Below are 12,128 nucleotides of genomic sequence, written 5' to 3' on the forward strand. Positions count from 1 at the left end.
CTGTCCCTATCCCATAGAAATCTTATGTGCCAGTATCATGTTGGGAAGGAACTATAAGGTATTAAAATTGTCTATTCACAAGTTTCAAAAGGCTCGGTGCGTTGTCTTATTGAGCTGACGGATGGCAAGATTTGCATTTTGCTGGCACTGCAAAAGCAACAAAAACGATTTAATTAATATCTCTAGGGGCATATGCCTAAGAAGCATTATATCGTACTATTTAGAAAAGCTACAAATGGATATACGAAAATCCTCGGCCCTTTATTTCAAAATGGGTCGTTTTAAGATAGTAGGGGCTAAGCAGCGGTTCCGGAAACGCCAGTATAGATATGATGTGTTTACTTTATACAAATATCACTTATTTGCCTCTTGGCAATACCGAAAGTATGTTGTAACTGCTAAAAATGGAATTTCATGAAATTATCTTTTTTTGGAGTGTGATTCGCGGCCTGAAGCGTCCCGAGATGCTTTAAAATGAAGAACTTTAGCTATTCAGGCTATATAAAAATTCTACTCAGACTACGCGAGAGCGTTTCGACGCGTTGAAAGTTACTCACTAAGCAAATCCAAATCGTCTGCACGTTATGAAGAAAATACAAAAAACAGAAAAACGGGCTTCTCACGTATTGAATAAACAGCCATGATCTGTCTCGCACGGCTATATTTTGCCTATTAAATAGATACCAACTCAAACTATTTCATGTTTTTACCGAAAAAAAAAAAAAGACAGGAGCTTCTATGCGTTTGGTAGAACAAAGAATCTAATAGGTTTCTTGACAGTTCTCCGTGAAACTGTTGTTAGATATTGACGTCACTGTCAAATCCGTTGGGGCCAAACTGGTTAGCTCACCTGAAGAATGAATCGTTTATCATGTATGGAAGCTGCGATACGATTGTGCTGGGCGGTAAAGCTCATCCTAAAAGTGCGCTAAACCATTTTCCTGTTGAGGACTGAGAGGTCCTCCTTCAGGCCACAGATAATTTTTACCTCCTTCGTCCAGCACTTCTCTAGATCAACGCAATGTTCTTTGGCCTGAAAGTTGTTTTTGAAGGCTACAATTAGCCAACGAGGTCACCAACTAATTCTATTCAGGAAGCAGGAACTTTTACTGAACAAATACGACGAGCTGCTTGTGAACGATCGAGTAAAATAAGTTATAAGATAATAAGGGAGTAACTTTAATGATTTAGGTTTTAGCACTGCTTTAGAGAATAAAGCTAAACTTTGCTAAAGAAAAAATTCAGAAGCGCTTGATATTAAAAATTTAAGATAATAAATAATTATATTTACAGAATTTGAATGTCAAATAATTAGCAGCATCTATAAAAATTCTGATATCTGTGAAGTGAATAGAGTTTAGAAGAATCAGGAAAAAGAGTCCAAAATGAATTAATTTCTCAATCCTAAGCACTAATACCTTCTTCTTTCGGTGTAAGATTTGTTTGGTAGAAATTACGTACTATGCGCTGTGCATCCAGGAGCTTTCCATGAGACAGTTTAGTTATAATACTGTGTAAGAGAGAGCTTGAATAGGATCATTAACACGGTCGTCTTGTGGACCTTGAGCAAGTCGTCCGATCCGCTTTTGATAGTGGCGGTCTTTTTTAAATCTGCAGGTGCTTATGTGTGGGCTAAATGAACAGGTGTTTATATGGTGATCTAATTAAATATGGCGCGTCTTTAAGAGGGACTATGTGCGCGTTTGATGTGACTCTCTCGATAAACGTCACGTTTGGTATGCTTGTAGCCCCTGTTGTTAGATATCCAATAACATTCAATAACTTTTTTGAGATATATCTTTTTAGTTTTACGCAAAGTAACGTTTACTGTCAAATTATTGTGTTTTTATTGGACATAAAAATGGCGAGACTTTTTACAGGTGAGCTTTCTTTGCGAGACAATAGTAAGAGACGAGTCTCGTAACCGTGAGTATTTGTATATAAATAACAAGATGTCCTTTGAGATTTATCATCAACTCAACTCCTATTACGTTCATTCTTATTTATTGATTGAGTTTCTATACCATTTCGAAGCGATACACCTATTAGATCACGCTGTAGGGTCAGATGTAACAGTACATGTATCAATACCCTTCCGGCTCAAAACAGTCCAAATTGCCCTAGCAATAGGGAGCAATAGCTCCTCGGGAAGAAATTGTCACTAAGAATTTTAAGCTCTAACAGGCCATCTATGTTTATTCCCTCGGTCAGCGTATAGTCTGCAACAAACATTGTAGAGGAACTGACCCGTGGCTTGCCTGTGTATATTGGATATATATCTCACGGTATAATAATCGCAGTTTCAATTATAACGATTATTCTGTAACCAGGTGCTACCTCATTTACAGTCATGGCGTGTCGATTTTGTTTTGACTTTTTTAGCGTTGTTAACATGCTTAATAACGCTAAATTCATGCTAACGTTAGCCTTGTAAAGTCATTACTGTCGCATGCTAAAATCAAAAATATATCAAAAATTTAGATCTTTTTTTTTTACAATTCCGTGATAAACCGAGTGTCTAAACTTTGTACTAGCGCCCTAATATATTTCATTTACCTTTTAGCTCAGCATTATGTTAGCTTCTTGTAACTTCAACGCTGAACTAGCTTAGAAAGAAACGGGGCACATTTTCGTCCCCTTTTGAAAATGAAGGATTCTTGCTTTCGGTAATGCCTATTTTGCCTAGTGTTAAACTACTTAGAGAAATAAACATTTCTCTACGATTAGAATACGCATTGAAATGTTTCTGAGCGTTCCCATTGCTCTCGAATTCGCTATTCGAATTACTATGGATTAGGTTGTGTTGGCTCTCGACCTATCATTATTGCTGCGTTCAATACGGCATTGCCGCCAAATTTATTCAGTGTCAAAAGAGCACTATTTCGCATTGAGAACTTTGGAAAGATAGGTAAACTTTTCTGAATATATCTTACGTTGTTATCTTTCAACACCGGCTTCTTTAATCGCATCGTGACTTTCAAACATGACTTCCATTGGAACAAACATCTAACAGAGGACGTTTAACGTGACAGATATTTCAGACACAGAACTTCTATTCAGAACGCCTGTCTGTATCGCTAGGAGTGTTAGCCTGGATTTAACTGAAAGGTTATTTCAGCGCACTCAACCAAACTTCTTTTAACGATTATATTTTTTCACTGTTGCTCTACTACTATCGAAGCTCGTCGAAAGCTGAGTAAGGTATTCTAAGTAAGGTAAGTTAAGGCAAAAAACATAAAATCCTGCTATCAGCGAAGTAAATAAAAATGCTGAATTCTAACAGATCCGCTACGTGGAGTAGGTTCTTGACAGACATCGAGCTTCAACGTAGACCTTCGATAAGTTGAATCAGCATCACGGATTTAGGTACTCGCTTAAAATATCTATCATACTTGAAAAAAAAAAACAGAGAAAAATTGAGTTGTTTGCTTTGTAATATTTATCTTGACTAAGCAGGGCGCCGATTAAGGGACTGCTGGCTGCGACCATTTGATAATAACTTAAAACATTATCAGACTGCTGAAATTTAGCTCAGTATTATTTGTCAATATTCGACTGTCAAGAAAATGTCGACCCTTTTCTAGCTAGAGGGCATACCCTAAGCCATACCTTAAGCAATATGAGTCGCGCTCGAAAGCCAAGCTTTGACAGTAGTAGATGTGCTAATATTATGAATTATCCTTGTTCAAATTTAAAATAGAACGCTTTGAATATGAGTGAAATTTCTGCAATGGTTTGCTTCATTGTACTATTTAATAAAAAATAAAGGCACAAATGCTGCTCAGGGCCACAAGGAAGGAGCGCTGTCTATGGTGGAGATGCGTCATCGGATGAGCTGATTCCACGATGGTCTTGTCCTTTTTGTTCCGGAAATTTCGATGTGAAGGATGCATTAATCAAAAAAAGCGATAGAATGATTGTCAGTGCATCCGTTATTAAACCAGCTCAGGGCAGATAGCTACAGAACAAAAGAACCTCGGTGCTTGGGCACTACACGATTTGATCTAAAACTGTCGCCTAATTGTATTTTCATCTACGAAACTTTATAAGTATGAAACAAAATTATTCTCCAGGGCATTTGGTCACGGCTAATGAGAAATAGATAACATATAATAATGTGCAGATAAAAACAATGTGGTTGACAATCTGTGGCAAAGCCCAGATTGATGTCAATGGGACTAGAAAGGATCATCCATTATGAATCGGTGGTGTCTGATAAAACGATTCATATGCACTTCTATTTTGACCAACCAACGAGAAGCCGTTGAAAATAGTGAATAGAAAAGATGTCGTCTTCCACTGTGACAATACCAGACCCTATGTATCTATCCTTCGCTGCCTGGCAGAACTTTAGGGAACTTGCGTGGTAAACATCAGATTAGCACTTCTTTCGGTCCCTGTAGAATTCCTTTAGTGGTTTTAATTTATTCCCAACGGAAGGATGCAAACATCACTCACCAATTTTTAATCCGGAAAGCATAACAGTGACAGGATTATAGTGTTAGAAGAAAAATGATAGAAGAACAATTCAAAATAATACGTATTCACTTTAGTAAAATCGTTTCAGAATATGTATATATATGAAGTTGTGGCTTCAAAATGCTTGGCGTCTTTTCAACCATCTTATATATTAAATGTAGTTCTTTTATCCTCCGAGTATTAAGCCTATGCGAATACTGGGGTCGTGCCGGAGGGATATGTCGCGTGAGGTGTCCGACCCTGCTCATTTAACGAAGCCACAAAACTGGGATTAACGGCGCTAATATAGATGGCGTATAACCTACTAGTGGAGGTTTTTAAACCGCCGGGATACTAGCTTGAAAACATTCATAATAATGGGAGGTCTTACCTTTAATTTCAATGATCGATAAATACTTCAGGAGGCTAGTCCGATCACGACCGCTTCGCTTAAGGACCATCTTCCTATTGGTAACAATGCAGTCTTGGTCAGCGCGCATCCCCAGTAGGACAGTTGGTGTACAAGCCCAGAGCAGTCTCTCGATAAGCATCGTTCACAAATCTCCTGATTCGCATCATCGCCATCACGATTATGGACATGATTGCAGTTATAGCGATGGTCGGCCCAGTGATTTTTTCAATGAGGTTCGCGGCGTGTCAACAGCAGCCAGACAAAGCAGCCAACAGCAAAACGCTTATGTTGGTCCTCGTATTCCGATCAGGTAGCAAAACAGAACCTTCACATAGTAAAATTCGAAAAAACTTTTCGCGAAAAGAAAAACGACCTTTATAGGTTTTGTTATTTAATATGCATTCGTTCAGAATAAAACTTTACACCATGTCCCCTTGAACCTAAAGTAAATGGGTATAGGCCAACTGCAGTATATTCATCATTCTTTTATAGCACGAGAGAGCATTTGCAGATGGATTAAATTGGCACAATAATCTGCTAAATATAAAATCCGCTGTTCTATATATATTTTTATTTACCTTATTAAATAAGAACTTTAATACGAACAATCTTGAAAAGAATAGTAAACGTAACCATGCAGCAGTAGAAGAAAATGATTATGTATTTGATGTAACGTTGTCAGTTTTATATTAGTACATTCGTCTATCTCCTATAGGGCACAAGAACATTCAAAAATACACGCTGTTTATGTATTTATAATGTCAGTAGGATAGGTTAGGTCGTTACATAAATGACTTAGGCAGATTAATGTTGAAGACCTGTTAGCGACACAGCTGCGCTTTAACGTTTATTTACCTCAATGTCGATACTATAAAACAACTTGTCTACAGATTACAAAAAAGCTAATTAGCTCTTTATAAGCACAACAGAAAATATCTTTTTCCATCAATCTAAATTAAAAAACGTAAATTTGGTCGATGGTAATAACAACGATGATTTGATTATAGGTATGACATTGGTACTCCAGTGTCCCCGCGACCTCTACCTAGCTATCCAACACTTCGTCCAGCCCCACGGCCCAGATATCCTTCATCAAGGTACACAAGTGGCAATTGCTAGGCCTATCGAATACACAAATTAAAGCATAACTTTTTTCGTGATTTTCAGACTGTCTGTTATGCCGTTCATATACAGTGAATATTTATATTTGTCTTTATCCAGGCTAAGGCAATTAATAAGTAAATTGGTCGCCTAAAAAACAGACTGCTCGCATATTTTTAATTTTTCAATAGATTACTAATTACTGGATTTGTTATCCTCTGCAGCGCTAACGGCGAACTAAGCTGAAGGTGTGATTGGTCTCGAATTGAGGTTACAATGGCCATAACAATGCATGACCAAAAAAGAATATCTCAGTAAATGGTGATACATTATGTTTGGATGTGCTTGGCCTTTACGATAGGTTTTCGTCAGCCGAGATATCAAAAATCGTTAAGGATGCCAAGACGTTAGTAGACGAACGTCTGGCTCACGAGCAAAAAATCCTAATGGGAACGTATCAGGTGCCTGCCTTGGAACCGGATAGTGGTCATCAAGCAAAGCTTAACCCTAGATGGGCACTTTCGCCTGCAACACAGGGTGGTGCATTGACAACTAGGATAAGAAACACCTCTATCACGGCCCTTCTAGCCGAGGAAGCAACTCGACTTCTAGCTAACACGTAAGCTAAGTGACCGTGGTCGATACAAACAGATAATCACTATTTCTCACATCAGTCAAACATTCATACAACAGGTCTTTTCTATATTTGTACTTAAACAACATTAGTTCTGTGGTATCTGAGACGAGTTACATGAAACAATAATCGCAGGACGTACCGCTAGTACTATTATTATCATTAGATTCTGTATTCTATTTCAACACAACTTTAGGAACGCGTTAAATGGGCAGGCTGTCGCTCATGAGTTGCCTCTTGTCGATATACGCGGAACCGAGTTGGACCGGCAATGCTCACATCGTTTTGAGTATCCTTGCTATCCCCACAAGTACCGCTCCTATAATGGGCATTGCAACAATGTACAAAATCCAAATTGGGGAAATTCGGGCACTCGGTACGGAAGATTCTTAGCCCCCGATTATGCTGATGGTAAGTGATTTTTTCGTTGTTTTCTTCGTTACAATGCTCCAACGTACCGCTTTTACGTATCTATATTAGACATCCGAACGGTGCTTGTCACCTTCCAGACATTGCGTGTTCATATCTATAACAAGTCATGGCTTCTCTGATTCACCGCATATATTTTCTTCGTACGTCGTTTAAATCAACTTCCAATAAAAACCTTTATACTGGAACCACCAATACGGAAGGCGAGGTTTGACATTCAGCTTCTGTATACTCAAGGGATTTTCACACATACGAACGTACTGACGTACATTGGCAAAATGCGATAGAACTAGTCATAGATAAAATGATAGCCAGTTATATAAAAAAAAAAACCACATATGCCCGTGTGAGTTTCTAGGAGAAGTACAATCTCGACCTAAAATATAGGCAGTATTAACAGTATACAAATAGGTCGCTAAGGAATACACTACACGCAACGATTTTTTGTGTAACTCACGCGGATTCGATCCCCATGCCGCGGGTGTGAACATTGGATATAGTTTATACTTAGTACAATTTGCTCTTGCTTTTGTGTAGCTTCTTACCAAAATAATATATCCTAGAATACAGATGATTATCTAATATCTACGGCCAAAGAAGGAGCTATTTTCGCCAACTATTAGTTTTATATGCTGTCGTCAGGAGCAGCATTCAATGTTAGAAGCAAAGACAAAAACAAATGTATGACACACCTACACTAGTCCGGTTTTCATGCTGCCGTAGATAAGTCTACGTTATTTTTGTTTATCTAGTCTGGATTGAACTATGTGTTCATTATACGGAATACGTACGTTGCATATGTTGAAGAATTAATTTTTTGTTATTATTTTCCCCCGTTCAGAACAGTATAACTTGCTATTCATTCATACCATTATCCTAACGGCTATTAGTTATCGTAGTACAAAATGGATTTTCGGCGTTGTTACTTAAGCACAGTGCTTTATCGCCGGCAGCACCGGCTTCTCTCCGCATTAGACGTCGTAAGTTACGACGCGACATCTACAAGTAACTACTTAAATTCTTGATCTCATGAATATATAACGAACTACTACAAACAGATCGACGATTTGCTACATAGTACTCTAGAATTTACTGTTATTACAATAGTACTAATAGTAATGGTACGTCGTTACGTTATGTGCTAGAGCCTCTGAATTACTTTTAGCTCGATAACCCTATAAAGCATACTATGGTATTGTAGAAAATGCTTACAAAGCCAGTAGTGGGTGCATATATTCACATACGCCATGAAAGCAGACACGCTGATAGTCACTGAGGTGCTTATTCGTCACCGTTAAAACTTCGACAGTCACAAGGCTCAAACGGCCATTCCGTTGACTTCAGTGACGTCTGTGACATCCCCCGCGCACTTATTGTCGGAAGTGCCGCCCACAGACCACTCTGCATAATAGACTATTAATAAACAAAGGTCATACGGTGCGTGACGCTAAACAAGATTGGAATAGACGAAGAAAAATTGAAGTTTCCGACATTATGCCACTGGCTTCGATAACCACTAGTCCGCACTTTGTTATATCTATTTCTATATAATTTTTTTTATATCTACGTTTTTATATCTATTTATATATAATTATCTCTATCATTTAGTTACGCGTTTACAGTATACATACGTACACGTCAGGAGTTAACAGTGCGTGCATTATGTGGCACGTTGCGCATTTACGGGTTTTGAATCTGCATGTAGTTCGCGCATGCGGCGTAAGTCGGGTCCATTAAATCGGCAGCAGGGACGTTTTGGTCATCGGCTAGATTCTGTTAGATTTCTCTTGACATCTATCGAATTCTGTGATACTGCACAAATTAACGAATAAGATAAAACCAGTAGCGGGCTGTTAATGGATGCAGATGTGGTCCTTTTGCTATCTCGCTTGCGTTCTTGTTCGAACGCTACACGGAGCAGACACATCTGCGAAAGCCCAAACCCACAACCGGAAACAGTTACCGAGTATTTCGCAAGTGCTTGACTTTCTGTGGGCGTTTAGTAATCCTTCTTTGCCCGCAAGGCCTAGTAGACAAGACCACGGATAGCAAAGCTTGAATAGTGCCAGGGTAAACATCGCCCTCCATAATAGAAACGTGGAGAACGTGTCTAGGATAATTTCTATGTCACTTTTACATATTGAATACTGTCAGTGCTCTTTAGCTCAGTACAGCTTCATTTCGTCATGGAGCCTGCCTGCCAGAGAAAATGGCACTTAACTTAAACTTAAGCCTCCGTACGAACGAAATAATGCGTTTTTATCTTCGTTTTTGTGATAACTTTTCGTCTAAGAATGGCTCATCTTATTATTATTTCGGTTGTAAAGACGCTAGCACTGTCGTCGTATAGAATAGATTTCCGAAAGGAGCTGCGAGCGCTGTACATATACGGATATCTGTATATCACTTTAGAGAGTTATCGTGATTTCTTCCGATCTGTCTCGGACCATTTCCTTGCGAAGAAGCTTTTATATACGTGAATGTTTTTTCAATATGCACTTATTTTATTATAAATAGAAATAAGCTACTTGAATCACTTTACAGCATGTACTCGTTGTTGAACTATGTCCTTCCCTTAACGGATGCATGAACTCCTATGCTCGCACGTTGCCAGCTACCACCAAATGAAGAGTCATTTTTTATGATTCGGTAAACGCTCGTAAGGTCAAATGTGTTACGCGATTCTGATTTATTAGTGTTTCTATAACGGGCCATTCATAAGCAGATAGCTCTTTGTTTTTACATCATGCCTGTTGATCCAAAAATGTACGTGCCACATATATTTAAAGTATAATGTATCAGCGATATTTTGAAAGTTCTGACCGAAAAATCCGATACAGTGCCGTGACTGATGGTCAAAACGCCACACTTTTATCTATCGGATCGCTGAATCAAACACGATTCGAGTGTAAGTATGCGTTCGCTCTACATCAATGTATTTTGCACGTGGAGACACACACAACATCAATGTATATTCAGCATGGTTCATGTGACCGTATTTGTATACATGTCCGTGTGTAATTTTATTTGTGATCCATAGGTATATCGGAACCGCGGATGCGTTCATCACTCGCCGGTGGAGGTACGCTCCCATCAGCCCGGAATGTATCCCTTCGTGTTCATGGCGACGCAGATCAACCCCATCCTCATGTTAATGTGATGTTTGTGGCTCTAGCGGAATTCGTCGCGCTCGACCTCGCCAACACGGCGTCGTATGCAGGTATATAAACACATTGGACATCACCTCTGTATGTTGATAGCCGTGGCCATCTAGCAGTTTTTTTCACTCGATGTTATCGAAGCGGTTCATCTGGAATGATGATGTATCAACTCTCCTTCATATGCTTGCTGATGGGAAATGCGCTTTTTTTATTACATCGAAGTGGTCCGCAAGCAGGTACGGTATGGCAGTAATTTTCTATATGCATATGACGCGCCCTATAGCGTCATTCTACTATTAAAGAGAAACCATTAGAATAGATGTGATAAAACGAGGCCATATTAGATATAGGGCGACGTTGTCTCTGAGAGGCAAGCAATCACCGGATCGAAGAGAGTTCCACTTTAGCCGAATTAAGGTTTACCTATAGGTTGTTGCTGACTGTTGTGCGCACGAGATGTGAACATATCGTACCACATCGTACCACGGAAATACACGTAGCCCTTGGCAAATGAGAACGGACCGCTTCACCTATAATGTGGCCAAACCCATTTACTGCAACATGTGCCGACTCATTCTGTGCCGCTCTTTCAGGCTTCATTAGACACAGCTTTAAAATTGTCCAACTCAAGATTAATCTCTGCCATCTTTATTTCCCGTGTGCGGAGCAACTTTAAATAAGCAAGAGTAACAAAAAGCTTGCATCTGCGTCGAAGATTTTGGATAAATAGCTGTCTGAAACACGTATTTGTTCATATTATGAACGGCATAAGTGTGTGGCGAGCTTTAAGAACGGTTTTGTTTCGATCACTGGCGAAAGATGTGCCCTCAGCAGGAAGCGATCTGGGGTCCTCGCGTTAGTTTGCGACGCACTCGGCGGAGGTTCGACCGTTCCTGGACAAGATCATCCCAGATATTTAAAGCCTGTATTTCCTGCTCATCTTTATACAACAAAACAACTGTTCTGCAACTTTGGGGCTAGGGATGTAATCGAACTAACGTTACAGTTAAGCAGACAGCACAACAATTTACCAACAAACAACAAGTTCCTTTGAAACGTAACGGTCTCTCTTATGGCCTACAATAGACGCGGAATAGTGGCTTAGATTGTGATGAACGTGCGTGAGCCGAAGGTCATTATGTAATACTTACGGACTTCATTAGTTTATACCAAATGTTGCTTTTTCTGCACAGCAAGTGTGCACCCGTATTGAAAGCGAATAAAACTTATCCATATTTTGCTGCGGGCTCAGTGAAGTTTCCGAAGTTATTCATAGGCATTAGTTATTAATCGTTGACTTCATAACGATAACAAATTGACTAATATGCAAATTATGTATTAAGTATTGTAATATACTTGGTTTGTATCATTTCAATACAGTTGGTTCTGTAGACAGAATCGCGTTGCTCCGAGACACTCTTGGTCATTTCTACTTGTGTGGGATCGTATACGACTAGCCAGCCGCTTGACGGTGTCGAATGAGCGTTATTGGAACGTGCTGTTTTTATGTTACCGCGACCGGAAAGATCTGTGTGGGTTTTTTGATGATGATTCATTACAGTGACAGAGCGATATCAAAAGTCAACAACAACTTGCAATTCATCGCAGCTGTCGCGTCATCGGCCTAAGCTGGCCTGTATGGCCTACGCAGTTATTGTCGCTGCCGCTATTACCATTACATTCCCCGATCAACGGCACCTATTTAAAAATCGATTTCGTTTAGAGCTTTGACCTTTTTTTAACTTGGCGAAGCACTAATTTGATCATGAACATTTTACTGTAAACCTCCCAAGATTTGGGAGCAACGTATCGTTATCGAATCAACTTTCCGACCAGGAGAAAGAAGATCTCCTGTAACGTATATGTACACTTATGCAAAATACGAGGAGGAAGTCTTCCACGTCAAAACAGTGCATGACAAAATGTACACTCG

The 12,128-nt window shown here is 39.4% G+C and overlaps 1 protein-coding gene across 5 annotated transcripts in view; it reads left to right on the plus strand.

Moving 5' to 3' along the window:
- Positions 1-12,128, plus strand: part of LOC111262832 (uncharacterized) — a 38,502-nt gene that overhangs the window by 2,944 nt on the left and 23,430 nt on the right. For 2 of the 5 annotated variants that reach the window (XM_022837413.2, XM_022837414.2), the window contains exons 1-5: positions 4,868-5,180; positions 5,878-5,967; positions 6,333-6,590; positions 6,802-7,016; positions 10,075-10,254. In XM_022837413.2, the coding sequence (XP_022693148.1) occupies positions 4,936-5,180; positions 5,878-5,967; positions 6,333-6,590; positions 6,802-7,016; positions 10,075-10,254 (988 nt within the window). In that variant the 5' untranslated portion in view covers positions 4,868-4,935. Of the gene's footprint in view, positions 1-4,866; positions 5,181-5,877; positions 5,968-6,332; positions 6,591-6,801; positions 7,017-10,074; positions 10,255-10,369; positions 10,432-12,128 lie in introns of those variants that run through there. The other 3 variants (XM_022837411.2, XM_022837410.2, XM_022837416.2) reach the window with 3 other exon arrangements.

Source organism: Varroa jacobsoni, unplaced genomic scaffold (assembly GCF_002532875.2).
Source record: "Varroa jacobsoni isolate VJ856 unplaced genomic scaffold, vjacob_1.0 scaffold_706, whole genome shotgun sequence".
Lineage (NCBI taxonomy): Eukaryota > Metazoa > Arthropoda > Arachnida > Mesostigmata > Varroidae > Varroa > Varroa jacobsoni.